General features: G+C 41.7%; 1 protein-coding gene across 2 annotated transcripts in view; it reads left to right on the top strand.

Annotated features, from left to right (window-relative positions):
• Positions 1–10,892: 10,892 nt before the first annotated feature.
• LOC140211628 (transducin-like enhancer protein 1) overlaps positions 10,893–27,650 on the top strand; it is a 118,790-nt gene continuing 102,032 nt past the window's right edge. The window contains exons 1-5 of one of the 2 annotated variants that reach the window (XM_072281573.1): positions 10,893–10,964; positions 11,330–11,404; positions 11,895–11,995; positions 12,551–12,614; positions 12,783–12,827. In XM_072281573.1, the coding sequence (XP_072137674.1) occupies positions 11,381–11,404; positions 11,895–11,995; positions 12,551–12,614; positions 12,783–12,827 (234 nt within the window). In that variant the 5' untranslated portion in view covers positions 10,893–10,964; positions 11,330–11,380. Of the gene's footprint in view, positions 11,405–11,894; positions 11,996–12,550; positions 12,615–12,782; positions 12,828–27,650 lie in introns of both variants that reach the window. The other variant, XM_072281574.1, reaches the window with a different exon arrangement.

The following is a 27,650-nucleotide window of genomic DNA, read 5'->3' as shown; positions in this document are numbered from 1 at the left end:
CTTGTTTGAGTTTTTTGACATGTGACGAGAGTGATTGATGAAGGTAAGGGTGTGGTTGCTGTCTGCATGGATTTTAGTAAGGAATTGAAAAGGTTCCTCATGGAAGGCTTATTCAGAAGATTAAGGTACATGGGATTCATAGTGAAATGGTAGTTTTAATTAAGAACTGACTTGCCCATAGAAGATAGAGGGTAGTGGGATTGGGGGGGGAGGGGTTGAAGAAATTTATTTTAGCTGGAGTTCTATGATTAGTGGTCTTCCACAGGGATCTGTACTGAGACCTGCTGTTTGTGATGTATATAAATGACTTGGATGAAAGCGTAGATGGGTGGATTAGTAAGTTTGCAGATGATACAAATATTGGTGTTGTTGTAGATAGCATAGAAAACTGGCAAAGAAAATAACAGAATATAGATCAGTTGCAGATGTGGGCGGAGGAATGACAGATGGAGCTTAACCCAGGCGACTGTGAAGCTTGCACCTTGGTAGGTCAAATGCAAAGAGACAGTGCACCGTTAGTGGTAAGATCCTTAACGGTGTTGATGAGCAGAGGGATCCTAGGGTCCAAGTTCATAACTCCCTGAGAGGGGCTACACAGGCTCATAGGGTCATTACGAAGGCATATGGGATGCTTGCGTTTATTAGTCGAGGCATGAGTTCAAAAGTCATGAAGTTAAGTTACATCTTTATAAAACTCTAGTTAGATTGAATGTGGAGTATTACATACAGTTCTGGTCACCCATTATAGGAAGGATGCCAAGGCTTTGTACAGGGTGCTGAAGAAATTTCCCAGGATGTTGCCTGGATTAGAGGGCATGTGCTATAATGAAAGACTGGGTAAGCGTGGGTTGTTTTCTCTGGAGCAGAGGAGAGATCTGATAGAGGTTCATAAGATGATGCAAGACATAGATGGAGTAGACAGAGAGTATCTTTTTCCCATGGTTGAAGTGTCTAATACCAGAGAGCATACATTTAAGATGAGAGGGTGTAATTTGAAAGGAGATGTGAGCAGCAAAGTTTTCACACTGATAGCGGTGTATGCCTAGGATGCACTACCTGGGCTGGTGGTAGACTCAGAAACACTAGGGGCTTTATAGAGAAAGTTCGATCGGCACATGAATGTGAGGAAAATGGAGGGATATGGACATTGTGTAGGCTGAAGAGATTAGTTTAGTTGATTACTAATCCAATTGGTTTGGGATAACATTGTGGGCTGAAGGGCCTGTTTCAGTGCTGTACTGTTATACATTCTATGTTCCATGTTGATGTCTGGGTTCAGGATCAAGGATGCCACTGAATAGCTGGGGGTTGCGGGGGGGGAGAAGGTGGTGGGTGAACAGCAGAGGTTGTAGTCTAGAGAACAACGCGGATGACTATGTGGTTGGAGAGAAGGATTTAGATTCCCAGAGCATGGCGCTGGCGGAAACAGGCCTCAGGAAAGATGAGACCTGTTTCCATCTTAAGAGAATTAGGATAAAGGTCCTTAAGGGTTGATTCGCTGATGCTGTTGATGGTGGGAGGGGAGGCAGGGGGGCTTGACGGGTGGATAGGAAGACAAATGCAGCAACATCAGCAAGACCAAAGAGCTGAATGTGGGCCTTGGAAAGGGGAAGGCAAGGGAACGCAAACAAATCCTCATAGAGGGATCAGACATGGAGAGAGTGAGCAATTCCAAATTCCTGGGTGTCAACATTTCTGTGGTACTAACCTGGTCCCAACATATTGATGCAGCTATAAAGGAGACAAGACAGTAGCTATATTTCATTAGGAGTTTGAGAAGATTTGGTTTGGCAACTAAGACACTCGAAAACTTCTACAAATGTACTGTGGAGAGCATTCTGACTGACTGCATCACCATCTGCTATGGGGGGGGGAGCTGTTCTGCACAAAATTGGAAAAAGCTACAGAATATTGTAAAATTAGTCAGCGCCATCATGGGATACTAGCCTCTATAGTATCCAAGACGTCTTCAAGGAGCAGTGCCTTAGGAAGGTGGCATCCACCATTAAGGATCTCCACCAGCCAGGACATGCCCTCTTCTCACTGTTACCATCAGGTAGGAGATACAGAAGCCTGAAGGCACACACTCGGTGATTCAGGGATAGCTTCTTCCCCTCTACCATCTGATTCCTAAATGGATATTGGACTCATAAACACTATCTAACTATTTTTTTATGTCTGTTTTTTATACTAATTATTTTAACTATTATATATATATATATAATAGTTAAATATATATAGATAGTTAAATGGTTTTATATATATATATATATATATATACACATACACACACACACACACACACACACACAGATATATATAATCCATAATGTAACTCAAGTTTTTTTCTCCGTTCTTATTTATCAAGTATTTCATGTACTCCTGCCATAAAGTTAACAAATTTCACAACATATGCTGGTGAAATTAAATCTGATTCTGAAATTCAGATGGAAGAAAAGAGAACTTGGAAAGGAAGATGGAGTAAACAAAAATTAGAAAAGAGACCAGGAGTTTGTCAATAGTTAAATGCAAGGGGAATTGTAGATAAGGGAGACGAATTGATAATGGAATAAATGCTTGTAAGTATAATGTTGTAGCCTTTATAGAACTGTGGCATTAAGATGGGCAGGTGCAGAAGTTTAACTTTCTTGGTTACAGGACTTGCAGATGGAATTGAGAGGGGGATTAAAAGTGATGGGGTGACATTGTGAGTTAAATAAACAATCACAGATCGAAGAAGAAATAATTTAGTTCAGGCTCTGTGGCCTGAACTAAAGAACAAAAGGGGGTAATAACATTAATAAAACAACAATATGTTCTCAGGGGCCTGCTGGACAATTTATCTGTCTCAACTCTGCTGAGTGAGATAGAAGAGGGAATTTGTAAGCATAGTTCAGACAAATGTGCATGGAAGTAAGAGCGGGAGATTAGAATTCTCCCGAAAGACCAAAAGAAGTGACAGAGAGTTGTAAAGTTAGTCAGCTCCATCTTGGGTACTTGCCTCCAAGACATCCAAGACATCTTCATGGATCGGTGCCTCAGAAAGACAGCTTCCATTATTAAGGAACCCCATCAACCAGGTCATTCCCTCTTCTTATTGTTAACATACACACACACACACACTTACTGTAAATGATTTACTTATTTATTTTTTCTCTTTCTATATCATCATGTATTGCATTGTACTAGTGAAGTTAACAACATGCCATGCCAGTGATAATAAAACTGATTCTGATTCCGATCTGAATTGTCCTATTATTACCTGGGACACATTTAGCAGAAATGATCAGAGGCCTCGGAATTCCTAAGTGACCTTTTGGAGAATGGTTTAACCAGTATAAAACAAGGTCACCAAATGCCCAGCTTCAGAGGGATAATCCTGGATTTAGATTTGGGAAATGGATCTAGGTAAGTGGAAGGAGTATCGCTGGGACAGTAGTATTGCAATAGTGATCATAATTCAAGATAATAGGCATGGCATGGTAGCCTAGTGGTTAGCACAATGCTTACAGTACCAATGACCCCAGTTCAATTCCCGCTGGTGCCTGTAAGGTGTTTGTACCCTCTCCCCATGACCGTGTGGGTTTCTTCTAGATGGTCAGGTTTTGATCCACAGTCCAAAGACATACAGATTGGTAGGTAAATTGTCATTGCAAATTCTGTAAGGATAAATTTACTGTGCCGAGCTGAATACCAAGCTATTCTGCAAAATATGAGTGGAAAGACACTTTAAGGTAAATTGGTATTGGAGCGTGAGAGGCATTTATGAAGATTGAAGAAATTCATAAAGTAAAAGGGTGAGTCTTGCCAAATCTAGAGCCCTTTGGATAGAATATAGTAATAAAGTGTGGTCTTGTCACGCACTGAGAGCTTTATACAGCGGAAAGCCTGGAAGAGCATAAAAAGTGAAAATAAGAAAGCAAAGAGATGGTATGAAAGAAATTGGCAAGTAACATCAAAGAAATCCCTGAAGTAGATTTATAAATACATAAATAGCAAGAGAATAATGAAGAAAAGAGAAGGGCTTGTTAGGGATTAAAGTGGTAACATGCATGCGAAAGAGGATGTTGAGGATGTTGCAATGAGCGAATGAAGTGAACCTAAGTGCAGGACACAGGCACGGAGATTGAGTTAGGATGCTTACGCGGACGTGAACGTTAAACAGCAAACAGAAAGGATCTTGACACAGAGAGATGGAGTTTCACAGGTAAATCTTGAAACTGGAGCAAAACTTAGAACACATGGTCCTAAACAGCCGGGAAACTTTAATTACCACACAGGCAAAATCAACGATCTGGTGACTAGTGGTTGTAACGCCGGGGTTCTTATGCTGCAGGTCTTGATGGAAACCAGGTGTGTCATCATCAAAGAGAATTAGAAGCAACTGGGAAATTAACAATTGGAACCGTGGCACAATCAAAGGAAATTAGGAGAAAGATAGGGCATTAACGATCGGTACCATAACAGTATCTTCCCCTCATCGGTAGCCTCCAGGTGAACCACCAGGCTTGTTCGGATTGTCTCGATGGAAGTCACCAATAAGGGAAGGGTCCAGGATGAAGGAGCAGGGAATCCAGGAGCATTCCTCCAGGCCATATCCCTCCCAATCGACCAAGTACTGGAGGCCTCTGCCTCGGTGGCACACATCCAGTATTCGCTGGATGGTGTACACTGGGTGGTCGTCAATGATCCGGGTGGGTGGAGGGGGTTCGGCAGGAGGGCTCAAAGGGCTGACAGATACAGGTTTCAATTGGCAGACGTGGAATGTGGGATGAACGTACATGGATCCAGGCAGTTTGAGTCTGACCACCGAGGGGATGATGACACTCTCAATCTCGAATGGTCCCAGGTAGCGAGGGGTGAGTTTCTTGGGTTCGTTCTTGAGGGGGATGTCTTTTTATGAGAGCCAAACCTTCTGACCAGGCCGATAGTTGGGTGCAGGAATTCAATGGCGATCGGCAATCCTCCGGTTGCGGTTGGCTGAGCGGAGCGGGGCCCCACATGCATCCTTCCAGACCTTGCGGCACCAGCGGAGATGGGCCTGAATAGAAGGCACAGCAATGTCATCGTCATGGGCAGGAAACAGCGGGGTTTGATAACCGAGGGAGCATTCGAAGGGAGACATTCCAGTGGCAGTACTGACCAGGGAGTTGTGGGCGTACTCGACCCAAATGAGATGGGTGCTCCAGGATGACGGGTTGTTGGCGGTTATGCAGCGCAGTGCTGCTTCTAAATTCTGGTTAGCTTGTTCTGTTTGACCATTAGTCTGCGGATAGTAGCTGGAAGACAGGTTTGCTGAGGCTTCAAGGGCTTGACAAAAGGATCTCCAGACTTGAGAGATGAATTGGGGGCCCCGGTCAGAAATAATGTCAGAGGGAATTCCATGAGGGTGTAAGACGTGGTGAACAAGGAGATCGGCTGGCTCATGGGCTGTAGGGAGTTTGGGAAGGGCTACGAAGAGCACAGCTTTGGAGAAGCGGTCCACCACAGTGAGTACGGCAGTGGTCCCATCTGGAGGGGGTAGTCCAGTAATGAAATCCAGAGCAATGTGAGGCCAAGGGCAGCTAGGGACAGGTAGGGGACGAAGCAACCCAGCAGGTGGTCGATGGGAGGCTTTTCCGTGCGCGCACACGGTACAGCAGAGACGGAGGAGCAAGTGTCAGCATCCATGGTGGGCCACCAGAAATGTCACTTCAGAAGGAACAGATTTCGATCAATTCCGGGATGGCAGGTGAAATGAGAAGTGTGCCCCCACTGAAGAACCTGAGACCGAACCGAGTCAGGCACAAAGAGGCGATCGGAGGGTCCATTAGGCCTCTTTGACTATGGATTCGATCTCCCAGGTGAGGGCAGCCACTACATAGGATGGCGGAAGGATGGTCTTGGGGTTGGGAAGGCCCTCCTCAGAGATGTATTGATGGGAGAGAGCATCGGGCTTCCCGTTCTTGGACCCCACACGATAGGTGAGTGTGAATCTGAAACGGCCAAAAATAATGCCCAACGGGCTTGGCGGGAATTCAGGCGTTTGGCGGTTTGGATGTATGTGAGATTCTTGCGATCAGTCCAGACGATGAATGGATATTCTGCTCCCTCCAGCCAGTGCCTCAAAGTGAGTTTGACGGGCAGTAATTCCCGGTTCCCTACGTCGTAGTTCCGTTTGGCGGGGGATAGCCAGCAAGAAAAGAAGGCGCAGGGCTGGAGTTTTTGGTCTGGGCCGGAGCGTTGGGAGAGGACCGCCCCCAACCCAGCGTTGGAGGCGTCGACTTCCACAATGAATTGGCGAGAGGGGTCTGGTTGGACCAAGATGGGAGCGGAAGTGAGACGCCTCTTCAGCTCCGAGAAGGCTGAGTTCACTTCGGGGTCCCAGGGAAAAGTGGTCACAGGAGAGGTGAGACGTGTAAGGGGTGCTGCCACCCGGCTGTAATCCCTGATGAAGCTGACTATCTTCCTGGTGGACCAGTCAATGTGGGGATTATGGCGGCTTAACCACGGGTACCCAAGAACTACAGGAGCTTGAGGAGAGGAAATTAGGTTAAATTGTACCTGTTCCCAATGGTTCCCAGAGAGAATAAGAGACGGGGTGGTGTGTAGTGTGTGACCCGGGCCAGAAGTCTACAGTCCAGTGCCTGGGCTTCCAGAGGGGTGCTCAATGGCTCCCGAGGAATTCCGGCCCAGGAAGCTATGTTTTCATCCAAAAAGTTTCCCTCAGCAACGGAGTTCACTGGAACTGACAGAGGCAGGGACTGTTGGTTGTAACTAGAAGTAGCTCGGATCTGCATCCGGGTTCGGGGGATGGAAGGAGATGTTGTCTGCCTCACCAGGGTCCCCCTCTCTACTGGTGAGCCTTCCCTTTTGGCCAAAGGAATGGGTAGCATGGAAGAGGCCGGACTGGCCACAATAGGGACACTCCCCCGCTCTCAATCTCCGGAGTCGTTCTGTGGGAGAAAGACAGTTCCATCCCAACTGCATGGGTTCCTCTCGCGGGGCGGTGGAAACGGCTGGGTTGGGAGCTATTCTAGGAGCAGGAGGAGAAGAGAGGCTTGTGCTGATGAGAGGCGTGGAGTGGCCAAAGGTAGTGGTCGACCAGTTCTTTCCCTACGGCGTTCTCGAAGATGATTGTCCAACCTGGTGGCTAGGGAGATCAGGGAATCCAGGCTGTCGGTGTCATCTCTTGCCATCAACTCGTCTTTCACCATGTCACTGAGACCAGTCCGAAATACCCCTTGGCGTGCCTCATCGTTCCACTCCGAGTCGGCCGCTAACGTCTGGAACTCCACAGAATATTCGGCAACACTGCGTGAGCCCTGACAGAAAGTGAGTAGACGCTCAGCAGCATCTTTACCACGGATGGGGTGGTCAAAGATCTTTCTCATTTCCGTGATAAGGGTGGCGAAGGAAGAGCAGATAGCTGGTTGATTATCCCAAACAGCTGTAGCCCACGCTAAGGCACTTCCCCACAACAACCCCATAACATAAGCAATCTTTGACTTATCCATGGAGTATGTGGATGACTGCTGTTCGAACACCAAGGAGCATTGCAGAAGGAAGGCCCAGCACTTCCCTAAATTCGCAGCGTAGTGCTCTGGTTCAGGTACATGCGGCTCTCTTGGTGAGGTTGTTGCTGACACGTAGGGGGCTGCCACTACATGCTGTCTGGGCTGGTTGGACAGAGTTCCAGGAGTGAATGGGGTAAAATGCATGGATACACGGTCCACCTGGTCCCCGATCTTCATTACGTCAGCAGACAGGGAACGGAAGTTCTCCATGACATTCCGGAGAAGTTGATCGTGCAGACCCAGTAGGAAGCCCTGGCTGGCGAGGGCTTGTTGCAGGGTACTCATGTCCGCTGGGTCCATTGTGGCCAGCTCGTTCTGTTGCAATGAGCGAATGAAGCAAACCCGAGTGCAGGACACAGGCATGGAGATTGAGTTAGGATGCTTACGTGGACGTGAACTTTGAACAGCAAACAGGAGGGATCTTGTTACAGAGAGATGGAGTTTCATAGGTAAATCTTGAAACAGGAGCAAAACTTAAAACACACAGTCCTAAGCGGCTGGGAAATGTTAATCACCACACAGGCAAAACCAACGATCTGGCAACTAGTGGTTGTAACGCCGGGGTTCTTATGCTGCAGGTCTTGATGGAAACCAGGTGTGCCATCATCAAAGAGAATTAGAAGCAACTGGGAAATTAATGGTTGGAACTGTGACACAATCAAAGGAAATTAGGAGAAAGATAGGGCATTAACAATCAGGACCGTGACAGAGGGTAATGTTCTAAATGATTTCTTTGTGTGACTGTATACACAAAACAGAAGGAAGCCGCTAATGTTGTCAGTAAGGTGAATAAGTGTTTCATACTTGGTGGGATAAAGGTAGCATAAGCGGAAAGCATTAAGGAATTTAGTTCTTCTGAAAATAGCTGTATCATTAGGCCCAGATGAAATAAGTCTCGGGCTGCTAAAGGAAACAAGAGAATATGTTGATCAGGCCAGTTGAATAGAAACATGGGAAATGTAATGTAACTGACATGAGAAGTGTGGTAATGCAAGGGAATAGAAAACAAATGGGCAGAGAGTGGGTGCTGTGCAGGAACACATGGATGGAGTGAGCAAATCCTAAAGATAATATGAGATCAATACGACAATTGAAAAGACACACGGGATGCTTTTCTTTAATAGCCAAGGTATGGACATAAGCAGGAAAGGTATGCTAGAACTGATTGATAAACATCACTGGTTAGGCTACAGCTTGAATATGAATACCATAATGGCCACCACAATACAGGAAAGATGTAATTGGAGAGCATGCAGGGAAGATTTACATAGATGTTTCCGGGACTGAAAATTGTGGCTAGAGGAAAGATTGGATGAATTAGAATTGTTTTGTTTGGAACAGAGGTTGTGGTGAGACTTAATGAGGTGTATAAAATTATAAGAAGCTGAATAGATTAAATAGGAAGAACGTATTTCCCTTAGCTGAAGGGTCATATATTTTACATGATAGGTCAAAGTATTTGAGGACAGATGAGGAAAAAACATTTCACAGGGAACATGGTAGGGGGTCTAAAACTTGCTGTGGTAATAGGGTGGTAGATACAGAAATTGAACAGTACTTCGATGTGTAAAAGCAGCGATGTACAGATCTATGGACCAAGTGCAGAAATATGTCATTAGAGAAGAGAGTTACTTTACAAACATTACATAATGGGCCAAAGGGACTCCTTACTCTATCATAAACATGTGACTTAATGAAACCTAACATAAAGCCGTTTCATTAAAAAATATGATTTTAAAATGGAGACGAAATTACATCCACTTGTCCTGATTCACCCCCTCCAACAATTCCACCGTCTGAACTCTGGCCATCTGAAGACACGTTGGGTCTAATGTGTAAAACAGAACAATATATACTGTACATCCTTAATCCGACGAATTCTGACTTGTTAATTTTTAATTGCTCACTGAACGTTGCTTTTTTTGGAGGGGTACGTCGGGAGTTGACTCTTTACACTCATCCTCGGCAAAGGACGATCTGTGTTCGTTTTGATCTCAAATACTCAAATACTCTATACTTAACAGAGGAACGGAAAATTAGAATGTTGTGCTGGCCTAAAAGTTCCAATTAAAATGTTGAAACAAATAAAGGCGTCCGCAAGGTATCGCGCGTGTGGTCCGCCGTCCCTCCACATCCCAGAATTTCAGTTCACTGGTGTCCTGTCTGCAAAGAAGGCTTTATCTATACCCGATGGTTACCCATAGCGAAAATATTACCGAGATCTGGAGACGATTGTATCCAGGCGAGTGGGGGTGACCTGTTCCTCAGACCGAATTATTTTGAAATGATGAATTGGAAATTCGACGCGAATTTTTCTGGTTGTGTTCGCTAACAAGCTTCGAAAGTTGTAAACAAACAGAATAAACTGATCTAATCAAGATCGGAAAACCCAGCATAATAATCTGTTAAACATCTGGATGCAATTTTCCGGAGTACGAAATGAAAACAGACGCTGACCGCTTTGATTCTGGTTTTAGCGCAGACGCTGCCGATGTGTTCGCGCTTTCAGCAACCTCAGGTCCGAAAGTGAAGTTGATCTTGGTGGATTGCAATGGGCTGGGTGGGGAGCACAAGCAAAGCTAATTCCAATTTATTTAATTTTACACGTCAGATATATTACATTACGTTTTGGCATAAAATCTATCTAGCTATGAAATACATTCGTTCAAGGGATTTTCATCTGTTGTCCTTCCGATGTTATAAATTTATTTTGACAATTACAAACCGACATCTACAGTAACAGCCCAAACAAGATGCAAACCCGAAGCTTTGCCACGGAGTTATAATTAGTTAACATTCTTACTCTGGTTCTCCTACTTGTGGGTGGGACAAAGACTTATCTGTTTTTTTCGCTCAGTTGGAGCTTTGAACCCACGTTACTTTGAGTGACAGCTGAGATCGCCGCTCCATTGTCACTCTCCAACTGACTGACGTTCCCCTTTTCTCTCGTTCGAGTCCTTCTGCTCAGACCGAGAAGAGCAGTAGTAGGCGGGTGGGATGGGGAATGGAGGAGAAATTAGACCAGCCAAAGACAGCCAAACAAATACAGACAGGGGATTTCAAAATCTATTGGCCTGATTCCCAATCCATCATCATGATTGACGTCCCTCGGTTACCACTGGGAACTCTGGAAACAAGACAAAAACACCAGGCAAGCTCGCAATTGCTCTGTTCTGTCACCGCTGTGTGTGATTGACAGCGGGCGTAGGCAGTCTCTGTTCTCGATTGGACGGAATCTTTCGATGACAACATGATCCCACGTGCGCCAGATGCACATCGTCGGATTCCGATTGGTGCAAAATGGGCCGGAGGAAGACTCCGACTGCGCGTGTCTAAATTTGGTTAGTTATCAGTGTGAGGAGGGGATGGAAACCGCGTGTTAATGTAACCAGTGTGTGCGGAAAGCTGGTACATTGTTTTCTATTGTATCAATTATATCCATTTAAACTTCGCATGGTGTATATTGTATGTTTATTCTGGTGGATATTCTACAAGCGAGATAAAGAGAATCCAAGAAGATTTCCTGGGGCGCCGTAGGAATTTGGTCTCCTTACAAAAGTGGCAACTGATTTTTTTAAAAAGAGGTTTTCTCTTAAACATCGAGAGGAGTTAAGCCGGGGCAGCCGAATCTCGCAGTCTGTCGCAGAGTGAGGGGTTTAAATATAAATCACCTTATTTTTGGGACCAGAATCCAGGATGAGCATCCAGTAAACATTGTGTTTATTTTTTTCTGTTTTCGGACCGGGCTCTTACTTAATGTGCGTTTCTTAAAGGAAATCGAGTGACTATTGGAGCAACGGAGCTGAGTGTTGTCGGGTCGAGCAATGTTTCCTCAGAGCAGGCATCCTGTAAGTAAGGAGCGCGTTGCCGCCGTGCCGGACCGGGCTGGGCCTTTGTTGATTCATTGTATGATCTGTATTCTAAGAAAGTAAAGAACCTATTTTCCGAGTGTTGTACTCCGCACCACCTGCCAAGGGTCAAACGCTATTTTTAAAAAAATTAAAAATGTCTGCAATTCAGCTGAAAGTCAGATCACATTGCCCCGATTAGAGTGCGGATGTTCAGTTCGCTTTCAACATGTCATCCTTTTAAAGATCGTCCTGCTGAAAGTTGGGATAAAGGCTCGCAGTTTTGCGAAGCTTACGCAGACCAACAAAAGCTCAAGTGTTTGGTTCCGTGAGTTGGCCTTGCCTTCTTTCAGCACCGGGTGTTTGCTTCAAAAAGTCTGCAGGAAAGTTTCTAGTATAGATATGTCTAAGATGCGAGTTGAATCGTACGCGGTCTGTTGTTTGTGTGTATGTGTGTGTGTGTGTGTGTAATACTTGTTTCTTTACTCAGACGCCGCACCAGGCTGCAGCCCAGCCTTTCAAATTCACCATCCCCGAATCGCTGGACCGTATCAAGGAAGAGTTCCAGTTTTTGCAGGCTCAGTATCACAGGTGAAATAAACCCCCTATTCTCCGCTTGGGAAAGTATGTTTATTTTCTGCCGGTCAGCCCCGTCGCCAGTGTTATTGGTTTGTCTGCGGTAGGTAGGTAGACACTGGTTACTTTCCCTCAGCCACAGAGCGGCGCTCTGGCTGCGGGTAGATTTGGGGTTGTTTCAAAAGGCTCCAAAGAAACCACAAATGTTAAGAAAAACAACAGCTATTCAGGTCTGGGCCCGACCAGTTGCAGCTTTTTGCACCTACCTTTTCAAAAATAATTGATAAAACACAGCAATTGGCCCCAATTATAAAACTCGGTTTAAGAAAAGGACTAAAGAATCGGAGCAATAGCATTTCTATTCAATGGCTTGTGGATTCTGATCTTTACATTGCAATCTAATATCAAGGGTATAATTGTTGACTGTTTAGTTCTTTTAATGTCGTCGTTTCTGCAACCTCTCACCATTGTTCTCTCGATTCTGGTTGCATTGTACAGTGTTTTATATTAAAGCATTATTATTCATTTATTCTACTCCTTAAGATGAAAGAAATCTTGTGTATTTTACAGTCTCAAGTTAGAATGTGAAAAGCTGGCAAGTGAAAAGACAGAAATGCAGCGACACTATGTCATGGTGAGTTTACCAAGCACCTTGTGATATTGGAAACACAGCCGGGTGAATTTTAGCTAGTGATATTTCCCAAAATGAACTGGGAATATGAGTTGTATATGTTTGATTTTATGTGATAACTACCCAGAATTATAGGTTAGTTTGCGAGTTTTAATATTCTTTCTTTTACAGTATTATGAAATGTCCTATGGATTGAATATTGAAATGCACAAACAGGTAAGATATTGATATTTCCTCCCAAAGCATTCTTGAGGTCATAAAGAAAGAAAACGTTGGTATATGAAAGAAGTAATGTGGTGATATGTTGAGTCAGACCTCTGGCTTTACCAAGAATGGGTTCTTTCTGATACAGATATCCAGCAAGTATTTAATCTTCAATATTTAATCACTTTATTGAAGTTGAGCAGATTACAAGATACAAATTTGCAAATGTTGTATAATTTTATTAAACTATCTTCCAAAATTTTGCATAATGTTCTTGTAGGAGCTTGATTGTAGAAGATCTCACGTTAATGTGCAGAGGAAATAGTGTATTGTAAAAGTTGGTGCTATAAGTACAAAGGACTGATGGCCATATTCTTCTGATTCTCCCTGTGTATGTCTATTGGATGTGAGGAGAAAACGGCTTATTGTGGAACGAGTTGATAGGTAGATATATAGGTACTTTATTTGCAAAGGAAATTACAATGTCACAGTAGCGTTACAAATACACTGATATACAAGTATTAGATGAGAAGTAAGAAAGAATAACAAATAAGTTACATCAAACAGTCCAACCAGTGGGGGCCATCACTTCCTGAAGTTCATAAACTGGTATATTTTCAAATTATACTTACTTGAATCATTAGAAATACAACATAAACTCAAGTAGAGCCTCTTTTGTAAATAATATCATTGAGAAAAGATAGGCTGACCATGACAATGCATAGGAAGCCAGAGACCAATAGATAAAAGTGACTTTGATGTTCATTGTTGTTGTTGTTTTCTTAAAAAGTTTTATTTGCAAGATGTATGAAATCAAGGGAAGTGTTATTGACTTGTAGTGTTTAATCCTTGAGGTGCGGTAAATTTTTACAACAGAGATTTACTTCTTTTGCAAAGATTATCTTTAAGTTAACCTACTGATAGCACATCTCAGCCTAACAGAATACAAACAGGTTTTAATTTGAGGTGTTCCTTTGTTGGTTATGTTCTTGACATTTCAACAGAAGTGAAAAATTGTGGTTTGATGCAGTAATTGTCTGTCAGTACACTGTGCACTTTGCTTTAGTACTCCTGTGATTTTTTTTTTGAAAATATAAAGGAGTTCCTGTGTAATTTCTTGGCTGTCAAATGCTGCAGTGATATTTATGTGCATAAATGAAGCTTTCTTCGTACAACACTTTCTTCAGCATGCAGATGATTGTCTAACTGCTGAATTGCATCTCACTGGAGAATTGAATTTGTAGGTTACATTAAGTTGCATTTATAATGCATGCTGACTTTTTATAGCTGCAGATTTCAGCCATCGTTGTTACCATATAGATTGACAGTGCTATTTGATCATAATCTTAAAGAAAACTGATGACGTCTAGGCCCTTGGGTGTAACTTGGCTGAAACTGATGCATTTTGCTGACTGATCACCAGTGCAGCCTAAGTGCTCATTATGTTGTAGAGAGGGCCTATGCAGTCTCATTACATTTGACAAGAAATCTCTCTGGGGGGAAAGCTGGGCATTAGCTAGGCTCCTAGCAGGCTCAAATTATTCTCCTTTTTCATAGCTCATGCTCATAGATGGCAAGTGAGTATTGTATTAAAAGTGGGAGGTGAGGGAATTGTCATTTTATCATGGCTTTGTTAGTTGAAATGCATAAGTTGACGTATCTCCAGGGCAAAGCATCCATCCTTCTCATGGCTTGTCTTCTGAGAAGACATTCTGCTTGCTTTTTGTGAACACCACCTGCAGGGTTATAGAGTTGTGAGCAAATGCTTTTTATTCAGGCTTCAGTGCTTTTCATTCATGGTGTGATACCCAAGTCATGAGAAAAGAGAGGTTGCTTTTCCATTGTTTCTTTTATAAGGCAGGCCTTTTAGCATATGCAGAGACAAGTGTCATAAGGAAATAGATGGCTATTGATTGTAGTTAGTAGGTTTTCTTTAATTTGTGTAGAGTGCTTTACTTCTTAAGAAACTGGTATTCTCAGTTATGATTAATGCCCTCCTTGAATTAACTTAATGATTAATTCATTGTAACAATACAGCTCAAGTTTTTAGATACTGCAGATCCTGGTTAATTGGGACACATTGGGTCCAGTACATTTTGGTCCAATTAAGCAGCTGCGCCATTGGCTGAAGTTTCACGGAACTATGAATAAGCTCTTCTTGGGCTTCCAGCCGGGTACAGGTATCGATTATAACTGTTGTTTCGATGACCAACTTCGCTATCTTCTTCAGGGATGCCCAGGCATCCACTGCATGCCTTTGTTACTATGATGAGTTACGGTTTGTTACTCAAAAGCAGTGCACTGAAAAATAGAGAACAACTTAATTAAGAGTGTAGTTTTTAATTTACTTTGGCTCTTCACCTTATAATGTTTCGGAGCTTAATAATTTCTTCATAGAAGCGGGGCCAATAATTAAATGATCGAGGGTGGCATGTTGGTTACAATCATACAATTTATCTGGATTTGAATTTGTTTTGCTGTGCTGAAAAAAAATTACTTTGTCCCATTCAACAATTGAAATGCCTGATTTGCACCTACTGTTGTGTAATGCCTTGAATGATGGGGCCTTGACTTGTCAAGCTGAATATCACTTTTTCATTATTGAGATTGCCCCATATGTTGTCTTGGTGGACTTAACATTTGTCCTAATATGTTGGTTTTAGTGTTGAGCTTTAAATTGTACACTTGACATGCTCAGTGGCATTTTGGGCAGGGAATATCTGTGCCGGAGATGGGCCGGGAAAGAGGGTAATTTGAGGTATATACCTCCTACAATTATTTTCTGAATATTACTGTACATACCATTTTGAAAAATGTAATTGAAAGTTAGATGAGTGTGGTATCTGTGCTTGAACTATGGAATCAGTGGTCATGCTTGCTAATTATTATTGTGCCTTTACTTGTCTATAATGCCCGATTTAAAAACAAATCGGACAATTGACTCTCAATGGCAAATGCTCAAGATGTTGCTATTGTTGAATTTATTATCAAAATGGATTTTGTAATTTAGTAATTGCAAATTCTCATACCTGCAGGCAGATTGGCTAATCTGGTTTATCTTCTTGTGCTTGATGATTTGGGATAGCTAGTGGAGTTCTTGGCTCCTTCATTTAATAGTTCTGATGACACATGTTAATGCAAAGAGCAATCACTGTTTCACATGAAAGATTTCCAGTGATTTTAGTATATAATTAAAGACTCAAACATTATACAGTGTTCTATGTTGGTAAGTTGATTTATTATTGCCACTTATACTGAGATATAATGAAACATTTTGTTTTGCATGCCAACCATGCTGATCACTTCACATTAGTGCATTCAGGTCGTGCTATATTGTATATACTCTGGTTCAGTTGCAAAGAACAAATTCTATGGAGTCCTGACGAAGGGACTCGGCCCGAAACGTCGACAGTACCTCTTCCTATAGATGCTGCCTGGCCTGCTGTGTCCACCAGCATTTTTTATGTGTGTTGCTTGAATTCTATGTACAGATTCCTTTTTCTACCATTGCAGTGCACGTGTTAGGATATCATCTAAAATTGTCAAATATAGATAAAATGACTTGTGTCAGAGGAATAACTTCAAATATCTTCAAGATTGTTTAATGTCATTTCCAATACAAAAGTGTAAAGCAGAATGAAATAATTGTTGCCCTCGATCCGATACAGCACAAATGAGACACAAAAGATAAAGATCTCTAATAACAAAAAAATAATAAATAGCTTGTATACATTTGTGTGTCCATAAACTGATACTAGGCACAGAAGTGTCTTTAGGTAAGGTGACTGACAGGAAATAAGTAGTGGTGGTGGGGGGGTGTGAAGGGGTGGGTTACTGGGTGGGGGTGTTAGGGAAAGTAACTGTTTTTCAGCTTGCTGGTCCTGGCGTGGATGCTATGTAGCCACCTCTCTGATACGAGTGGGCAAACAGTCCATGAGCAGGGTGGGTGGGATCCTTCATGATGCTGCTCCCCGTTTCTGGCACCCTTGGGCATATACGTCCTTGATGACGGATAGGCTGGTGCCAGTGATGTGTTGGTAATTTTGACTACCTGTTTGTAGAGCCTTCCTGACCGCCCCAGTGCAGTTTCTGTACCATTCAGAGACGCAGCATTTTATGATGCTCTCTGCTGCACATCTGTAGAAGGACATGAGGATTGATGGTGAATAGTTCAGCTCCTTTCAGCCTTCTCAGAAAGTAGAGGCGTTGGTGAGCTTTCCTGATTGTGTAGGATGTGCTCAGGGACCGTGAGATTGTGTGTGATGTGCTCTCCCAGGAGTCCGAAACTGCTTGCAGTTTCCACTGCTGTGCCACCGATGTATAGAGGGATGTGAGTGATGTGAGTTCTCCTGAATTCGATAACCACCTTATCTGTCTTGTTGACATTAAGGAAGAGGTTATTTGCCTGGCACCAGGCCTTGAGCTCTTCCCCCTTCTCTCTGTAGGCTGTTTATTGTTGTTGGTGATGAGCCCCACCACTGTCGTATCATCAGCAAAATTGTCAGAGGAATAGTTTCAAATTGCTTCACTGTATTGATCCATCTGATCTTGCAAATAATCTCAGATTTGAGACATATGTCAATTCTCATTTAATCAAACATTTCCTGTACCTTTATTCATCAAAATTCATACTTTAAGGAAAATGCAAACTAATTCTAGCTGCCATTTGAGACCTAATGCATTTATTGACATAATAGTTGACGCAATAAAGTCTTGACACTCCCTTAATTCGTCTAGTCTCATGATGATATCTCAATTTGTCTGCAGAAACCTGTAAGGCCCATTTAATTACAGAGTAGGTCATATCTCTTGTATCTTTGGGTCTGTTCACTTTATTGATGGAAATCCCTTGGGTTCTCCAAAGTGGCCAAATAATTGCTAGTGCTGATACTCGAGATTTTAATCTCCCTTTTCTCATTAGGTTCATTTGAATTGCTTGAGGGTGCTGTAGGTGACTTGCGTATTTAATTTTTCTGACGTAATTCCCAAGCTGGATCTTGCATTTGGTGAGTCATTAACAGTGCAGCAGCCTAAAAGCTTCAGTAATGAGGTGGATGACATAATTGTGAATTGTTGTTCAAAGACATAGCCCCTGTGTACATACGTGGAAAGCTGGCCGGTGGTGGAGCGGCATCCACACTGGGCTTCAAGGCAAGAGGTCCTGGGCAGCTCCTTGCACGCTTTCCATCTGTGCTGGGTTGAGTGTTGAGCCAGCAACTCAGCTGCATTTTTAAAAAATAAGCAACTGCAAGGTTGCCGCCTGATGGGCCATAAAGCATGAAAAGGGACAATAACCAAACATGGAAACCTTGCTGTTGAAGGGTGTCTTTTTTTTAAGGTGTCTTTCAGGTACAGTGTGGGCATGTAGCCAAGTGTTTAAGGCATTGGACTAGTGACCTGAAGGTCGTGAGTTCGAGCACCAGCCGAGGGAACATGTTGTGTCCTTGAGCAAGGCACTTAATCACACATTGCTCTGCGACGACACTGGTGCAAAGCTGTATGGGTCCTAATGTCTTTCCCTTGGACAACATTGGTGTCGTGGAGAGGGGAGACTTGCAGCATGGGCAACTGCTGGTCTTCCATACAACCTTGCCCAGGCCTGCGCCCTGGAGAGTGAAGACTTTCCAGGCACAGATCCATGGTCTCGCAAGACTAACGGATGCCTTTCAGGTACATCTTATTCAGCTTCTTTCATCTAGATCCTCATTGTTGCTTAGTTTGAAGACTTTTGAATGTGGCACACAATTAGAGAGTGGAACACTGTTATTGGATTTTTTGAAGTTGAAATTTGTATGTATTGATAATCTCTGCTGTATTGATGTAGCTGTATCAATGTGTTTGAAAAGTGCTTTTAAGGAGTTTAAATGCAATGATTTTTTTTGGTGACAACTGTATAGATCAGAATCAAAGTTGTTATCACTGACATGCAGCAAACAAATTCCATGACATTATGTTAGTGAGCATGAATCTGTTTCTGACCCTGATATTGCATTGAAGTTGGTTCATCTGAACAAAGGAAAGTTTCATTTGCATATTTTCTGATATAATTTACAATGATAATTGACTGGACCGCCAGACACTGCCTAGCTGCATTCCTTTTGGAAGATACTACTGATAAGCATAAAGTCGCTAAAGTGAAGTGTTAATTAAAGGGTATTGACAAGAGCCAGGGTTTCTTGACAGTTAAAGCTTGCAGTGCTTATGTATCCTATCAGTGTCTTGGGTAAACAGTTGCACTTGGCAGATTATCTGGATAGTGACCAGTCACTGTATTGACAAGTGCAGACACAATAAAAACTGTATTAGGAGACCTGCCATAGGGATTTGCAGTAAATATATTACAGCACTCAAGTGAATTGCCAATACTGTTTGTTTAGCATTTTGCAAGGGCAGTGGTAGTATGGATTTTTGTGTTAGAGGGGAAAGGCTGTTGGAAAGAATTGGTAATGGCTGAGGAGAAATCGAATTCATGATCCTGTTGCCGTCTTTGTATGAATCTTGAAAAATTATCTATGAACTGTGTTAAGTGTTAGTTCTTTGTGCATGAGCACAGTGCTATTGTTGAGGTGGGAGGACAGGATGAGTGTTTGCTCATTGGATTACGGTTTCCTGTCCTGTAATCAACCTGTATACTCCAGCAAGCAAAAAATCACAGAAATAGGGATGGCAGCAAGGAGCAAAAATATATATGGATGCATTTCAAGCAAATACTGTAGTAATTGACATTACTCATGTGCCTTGATCATTTGGACTATCAACCTACTGCTTTTGTTTGATGTAGAACAGTGAAAATTGAAGGTAGGCTTGAACTATATCAGCACAAAATCTCTACCTCCAAAAAGAGTAAACAGGTCCCTATATTTTTTTTTACAATGGAACCACTGGAGAGTTTGCTATCCAATATGAAACGCAAGGTTCTAAAACCATGATTTTAATTTGGATGGAGCACCAAGTCGTTAGTTTCCATGTGATTCCTAATTCAGTACTCAATGTGCTGAACAGTTTCAAATGTATTGGGATGTGCTGAAATGAAGTTAGAACTGCTGATAACAGAGTTAATGTGTTCAAGCCAAGGAGTGTCATGACATGCTAAAGATGTGAGAAAGCAACTCTCAGCTTCTTGACGACAGCTTAGTTTCTGTCTGTTGGCTGTGGTTCAGAGATATTCCCGGCTGCAGCTGTGTAATAATCTTATTTACATTGCAGTGTGAGTGGCTACCAGAGGCTCCCTTCCATAATAAGAGTAGTGGTATTAGGGGAATGTGGGGAATAAGAAAATCTGTTTGCAGTTTTTTTTTGTTTGATTTTTGAAATTCCTTTTTCCTCGTAAACTGGTCCCGTTTGTAGATGGAGCAATGAGGAATTTTCCGATGCATTTTGCTCCAGATTATGTATCTAATTGCAGCCACTTCAGATTTGCTTAACATTCCAGTGAGATGTGGACTAAACCTCATGTTTAACATATAAAATGTTTAGGCTGCAGTGAAATTTTTTTTCACTGCAGAATCCCAACTCCTCGTTGTAACTAATGACTTTCTCTATCGCGAGTCACGATGCTTGTTTGTGGCACGGATAGAGATGGGGGTTTACGGCCACGATGGCAACATGGTATCATTTGCTTTGTCAGGCCGTAACAATTCAGATCTATGTACTCATTTGGTGTACTACAGTCGTGCACAGGGACATGCTCTAGAAACAGGCATTGAAGCCAAATCAGGGGAGAGTGAGTGCAAGTTATATAAAAGCTTGGTCAAACAAGAAGGTTTTGAACATTTGAAAAGAATGCGGGTGGGATACCGCTGCTTAGAAGCTCTCATTTTTGGTTGAATGTTCATGACCTCCAGGATTTCCCAAAGCGCTTTGTGTCCTGTTGGACTCTTCTGAATTGTAGTTTCCGATGTAATGCCGATCACTCCAGACCACCGAAGGCACAGCTGTCAGTGCTGGAGCAAAGCAAGAGGAGAGTGCTGAAGAGGGTGGAGAGTTACAAGGCCAGTTCTGATTACACTGAAAGAGAAGAACCAGGCCAAGGAGGGGCTTGGACACCAGGATGAGCGTTTGAAAACAGAAGCGTTGCCAGTCCACAGGTGATGGATGAACAGCACAGATGCAATTCAAGTGCAGCAGAACTTTGTCTGGACTTCAAAATAAGTTGAAAGAATGATGGTTAGTGAAGCATAGGAATAGCTAAACCTGGAGGTAACAAAAGCATGAATGCATCAATTGTCCACCTATCGCTTTAAATACACAATTTTGATTCTGTCCTTGTTAATGGTTCTGCAAAGTGGAAGTGAATAAGGATTCTTAAAGGAATATTACATTAGAGACTTGTAAATTTGATTGTGGCAGTGCCGTTGAAACAAATCACTGCATTTGAGAGTGATAGAAAGACAAGATCTCCAATTACTGAATGATTTGGGGATTAGCTTGTGTTGCTATGGAGACTGCGGCTAGAACAAATTAAATTTTAAGGAATGAAATGATCTTTAAGTGCTTCTGGGAGCACAAATTTTGGCAGTAGCACTTACATGGATTAAATTTGGGTTGACGAGCTATTGTGTAACATTTGTGTCCCAGAGATCATCTTTGTAACAAGAACTGACATAGACCACAGTTTGTTTCCTTTTAACAATCTGACCTAAAAAGCATGGCAAAGTGCTGAATGTGAAGGTTTAAATTCTCTTTGCTTTCTCCAATGATACTCTGCCATATTCAGAATAATTTTATTTCGGGCTGCTTATTTATAAACCAATCAACTAATGGAGTATTAGAATATATTAGTGTACTAATTGTTTAATTGAGCATCATGGATTTTGTTTTAAAAGTTAAAAAACCCAGATGGAATGACCTCCAGTTACATGATTGCTAATAGATAAATTTGCTTGAGGTCAATAAGACCAGTTTTGAGGTGGCTTGATAACCCTTGTATTCCCCCACCCCACTTGCTTGGCACAACTCATTTCAAATGGTTCAATAATTGGCAGAATTGCCGTATTGCGCTCCCCCTTCTGTATTATTGTGTTACCATATACAAATGGAAGGATCCGTCATGATCATGCTTGGAATTTTAATGGTATACTTATGAAAACATTGCTCTACACAAAGACAATTGATTAAGAGTTGAAAAAGATGATTGAATTTGACTTGCCATTGCAGTGTGAGAGATAAGTGCTCAGTGGCCACTTCATTAGTACACCTTGTTAATGCAAATATCTAGTCAGCCAATCATGTGGCAGCAACTCAATGCATAAAAGCATGCAGACATGAGCAAGGGATTTAGCTATTTAGCCCAAACATCAGAATAGGGGAAAAATGTGATCTAAATGGTTTTGACCATGGATTGATTGTTGATGCCAGATGGGGTGGTTTGAATATTTCAGAAATAGCTGATCTCTTGGGATTTTCATGCACAACAGTCTCTTGACTTTGCAAGGAATGGTGTGGAAAAAACAAAAAAAAAACATGCAGTGAGCAGCAGTTCTGTGAGTGAAACACCTTTTAATGAGAGAGATTAGAGGAGAATGGCCAGACTGGATCAAGTTTACAGGAAGGTGACCACAGTTTAAATAACCATGTTACAACAGTGCTGTGCTGTAGAGCATCTCTGAATTCACAACACATGGAATCTTTAAGTGGATGGGCTACAACAGCAGAAAATGTACATTCAGTGGCCACTATATTAGGTTTAGGAGGTAGCTAATAAATTGGCACTGAGTGTATATAGTTATCATGTTTATATGCTTTATATAGGGAGATACTGCTCCCTACCAACTTCATGTTATTTCCTATGAACATTAAAAGGCTTTTTGAAAGATGTAATATTTCAATAATGGTACTTATAGGAGTAGCAAATATCTGAAGATTTTCAGCTTTCAGGCGATGTAAAAATTCTGTAATTTTCCCCGTTGAAGAAGTGCAAGTGAGACCAAAGGGTCTTTGACCTGAGACATTAGCTCTGTTTCTCTTCTCACCAGTCAAGCCTGACCTGTGGAGTATTCCAAGCATTTTCTGTTTTTAGTTTAGATTTCAGTATCTGCACTTGATTTTTTTTTTCACAAACATGAAGGCAATTGCTTTTTATTAGGTTATCTCTCAAATGTCATGCTGAAATGTTGGGCAGCCGAGTGTAAATTCTAAAGGCAGCAAATATTTACCAAAATCTACATTAAGTACTAAATAATTTCAGAACTAAATCAGGAAAAATTCACTTCAAAGTCAACATGGAATTGTTTTTACTGTAAGAAATAGCTAGTACTGTTTTAGCCTCATGCTGCCAGTAGCCAATATCTAAACAATTGTGACAGTGTGACCAAAATTGTATACTAATGTATTTTATAAATGATTTGTGTTGTGTTTGTTCAGAGTTGCAAAGGCAATCAATATTATTTAACCTTGCTTACCCAACACTATTTTGTTTTTAGCAGTGAACTGTGCTGTGTTCATAAGCTAGAATACTCTGTCTTCTGAGTACACAGCTTTTTGGATTTGATCTCAACAGGTATCATGCAGCGTGTTTAATAAGTGCTCTAGAATCAGTCAGAAACATATTTAATTATTGTTTTTCCCGCTAGTACAGAAATCAAAAACTGACTTCCAGTATTATGCTGGAAATGAACGGCACATTTACTTTGTGGCATATTTGAAATTGCCATTTAACATAGCAAGAGTATTGGAAAGAAACATCTATTTATACGTCTACTCTCAATTTCAGAAGAGACACGCTGTTCACAGGGTTAGGATAGACCTAACAGCTAGACTTGGATGTATTAGCATTTTCTTGGAAGGAGATGTTATTGATCACTTAAAAATTGCATTAATGTTTAATACATTTGGAATGATACTTATATTGCTGAGAATAGACAGTAGTTTATGGAGGAAAATATAAACTTAACCTGCTGTTTATTGACATGTGATGCATCAGTTAGCAGTGGAATCTTATATATTGTTCTTTGAAGCAATTGGCTTAATATTTTTAATAGCAATAATTTTTCATCTATATACTTGTATTGTTTCTTAACTAAACCCATTCTCAGTCATATTTATGAATAATATGGGTCATTGTTGGTTGTGTCAGCCATTGGCCCACTGCGAAAACCTAATTTCTGCTGCTTTCTTAAAGATACAGTCCCCCTAAGTTCCATCAGTTTGAAGCAATGATAGACTGTTTAATTGCATTAAAACATCAATGGATGATTTGTACAATCAATGTAATTTGGTGCAAGTTGTATGTATGAAATTCTGGTTCTGGGCAACCTTGGGGTGCTGCTGTGATACTTGTGCATAATTATGATTCTTGAAAGAAACAGAAAGATAAGCAAGGTCTTTGAGTTAATACCTGTGATTGAGTATTGTGCTACATCAATGCTCCATTGCAGGGTTAATGTCAGAATCATGTTTATTATCATTGACATGTTTTGTCAAATTTGTTGTTTTGCCTATTATCTGAATAAGGAAGATCCTTTTTGGGTTGTTCTGGTTAATTAAGCAGTATAGCCTATTAATGAAGTATGTGGTGTGAATTCCAAAGGAGATTGGAATCCAATCAATGCCAGATCACTGCTTGGCAGTTTTCGAACAGGTGAGGCATCTCTGGCTGGAGAAAGAATGACGAGACAGCCAGAGCTTTGTGCGTCTGGAATTAAATCATAAATCTCTGGAATATTCCAGCAGTTAAGCCTTCTACAAGGCACAAAATGCTGAAGGAACTCAGCAGGTCAGGCAGCATCCATGGAATGGAATTGAATGAACCAACAGCCGATGTTTCAGGCCAAGACCCTTCATCAGAACTGGAAAGGAAAGGGGAAGATGCCAGAATAAGAAGGTGGGGAGAGGAGAAGGAGGATTGCTAGAAGGTGATAGGTAAAGTCAGGTGGGTGTGAAATGTAAAGGACTGGAGAGAAAGGAATCTGATAGGAGAGGAGAGTGGCCCATCGGAAGAAGGGAAGGGGGGGCGGGGTCACAGGCAGAGGTGAGTAGAAGTAAGAGGCCAGAGTGGGGAATAGAAGAAGAAAATGAAGGTGGGGGGAAGGAAGTTTTTTAACCTGAAGAAGAAATCGTTATTCATGCCGTCAGATCGAAGGCCTCCCAGCTGGAATATAAGGTGTTGCTCTTCCTTCCTGAGGGAGGCCTCATCTTGGCATAAGGGGAGGCCATGAACTGGCGTATCAGAACAGGAATGGGAATTGAAATTAAAATGTTGGCCCACCGGGAAGTTCCACTTTTGGCAGATAGAACAGAAGTACTCGACTAAGTTTACAGCAGGTCTCACCATTGTAGAGGAGGCTGCCTCAGGAGCAGCAGATACAATGGTTGGCCCCAGAAGATTTTCAGGTGAAATTTTGCTCACCTGGGAGGAATGTCTGGGGCCCTGAATGGAGCTGAGGGAGGTGGCGAATGGGCAGGTGTAGTATTTTGGCCACTTGCAGGGATAAGTGCCTGGAGGGAGATCATTTGGGAGGGACAAATGGACAAGGGAATCATGGAAGGAGTGATCCCTGCAGAAAGTGAGGAGAAGAAGGAATATTCTAAAAGATGAAAGCAATAAACGATGTTAAAACACCTTTGGCAACTTGAAGAATGTAATTTATTTTTTAAGTATGGTTAGCAGGGAAGTATGTTGCAATAGTTAATACTTCCAAAAATAGCAAGTTTGCTGTTAATTGTTGATTTTGTAAGGTGGCATATGATTGTAGTGAAATATTCCTATATCCCATTAAAATACTGGATAGTTGAGCCTGTTGCTGTTACCTCTTCCTAGAGATGCAACTTTGATGCGCGTTGCTGTTTATAGCTGCCTTTCTTTATTGTTGCAATCACACGTTGTATAAGCGAAGTAAATAACTTAAGCTTAGTTGAAACTCCAAATCAGTGCTCTAAGCTGTTAATTAGTGAAAATCAAAGCAAGAATGTAAAATATCATAAACTAGCTAATCATGTAAAATGCAAGAATTTCTTTATGTTAATTCCAGTGATTGTGAAAAGGAGGAAAATATTTTAGTATTGGGCTTGCTAAGCTGGTCATTTGTGATTAAATCAAAAGGCCATCATCTATTTGAAAGAATTGATGAATGGATTTGCTTTTTTCGTTCTTTTGATAGACCTTGCTCTTAAGATTGCTTTTAAAAATGAATGCAAACATTCTGGGCTGTTTCAAGAGCTCTGCATTAGGAACGTAAACAATGAAGGGCACTTGAGATGCTGGGCTGAGAGCTGCTGCCGACAGATACAAGAGCTTCCTCTTGTTGATGGGCTCAGTCTGCCGTGAGAACGAAGGAGGGCAATGCATATATTGTTGCCAAAACTGGTTGTCCTGCTTTCAAGATCAAGTTTATATATGTAAAAGAAAAAGTAAGTGAACATATATACTTGACATTGTAATTTAAAATCTGGATGTACAATATTTAGGTATTTTTCATCTGTTGTTTTAATATCATTGATGAAACTCTTCCCTCCTTTTTGCTGAAAGAGTGGCATAAAATGCTTATCTTAATTTTTTGGTGATGCAGACATGACACTCACGACTTTACCACTGGTCCAGCTTTATGCTTCTAACTAGCCATCAAGTGGATGATTACATTTTATTCAGTTATCTTTGCAACAAGAAGTAGTCTGTATATTTTGGCAAAAGTCTAAATTAAATAATGTATAACTAGTCATTTTTGTTTGATTTCAAAGGTTTGTTTTTGTTTGGAGATAAAAGATAAATATTGTTGAAAGTCCTGAAACATGATATGTATCTCAGACCGAGCTATGGTTGGTGCCACAACTGAATCTAGATCCAATCTTGCAATTTTTTAAATAATGGAATGCATTAAGTTATGAGAATAAACAAAAAAAACTTGGATTTGTAATGTGCTATTCATTCACAAACTTAGGTGTCCTGAAGCACTATTCAGTCAGTTCAGTTATTTATCAGACATCTCACCTCTCCCGGAAGTTCCGGGAGTCTCCTGCATATTGATAGTGGCTCCCTGATGCCCGCAAATGATATACAATATCCCGGAAATCAATTTTTTAAATTTAATTTTTTTTTGAGAGAGAGAGAGAGAAAACACACGAACGAACATGTGCGCCATGGCAGTGTGTTCCAAAAAAAGAAAATATAGGGGTAAAAAATAATGACAGTGTTGCTCACTACACTGTTTGCAACAGTGACTTTTCCATTGCCTGTGGTGGGTTAAGACTGTGTAAAAGTCATGTTGAGGTGAGTTTGACAGGTGTTATTTGTTCATTAGCATAGCCAACGTTCTTTAAACTAGCTGGCTAGTTGCTAAGGAGCTACTCTATTGTAGACATCCCACCTCTCTCGAAAGTTCCGGCAGTCTCCGGCAAATTGATGGTGCTACCTCCCTGAAATGAGTTTTTGCAGGGTGGGATGTCTGATTTATGAAGTGTGGTCATAGAATAATATAGGAAATGTGGCAGTGCATCGTCTTTCAGATACCAATGTGATAATAACCAGAAATGATGTGTTAAATGATGAACATCTGGCAAGGTCACCAGAAGAAACTGCCTGCTTCTCGCCAACTAGTGCCATTGGATTCTTTTAGTCCATTCATAAGATTGCACTTCCTCAGTGTTTCAGTGAAATGTCAGCTTGACTAATGCTCTCCAGTAATGGCAGGTAGTGTGATAGTGGAAGTGAGTCATTACTAAAGGCCAATTTATACTTGTGCGTCAAATTGACGCCGTAGGTATGGCATTGCCGTGCACCCTACACCGTACCCTACCCCGTAGCCTGACGCGCACCTCCCCAAAAATGTAACTACGCATTGCAGCGACGCAGACCGCAACAACTGTGATTGGTCCGCTTGGTAGCATCACGTTTCCTACTAC

This window comes from Mobula birostris, chromosome 17 (assembly GCF_030028105.1).
Source record: "Mobula birostris isolate sMobBir1 chromosome 17, sMobBir1.hap1, whole genome shotgun sequence".
Lineage (NCBI taxonomy): Eukaryota > Metazoa > Chordata > Chondrichthyes > Myliobatiformes > Myliobatidae > Mobula > Mobula birostris.
This window is presented reverse-complemented; position numbering and strand designations above follow the sequence as displayed.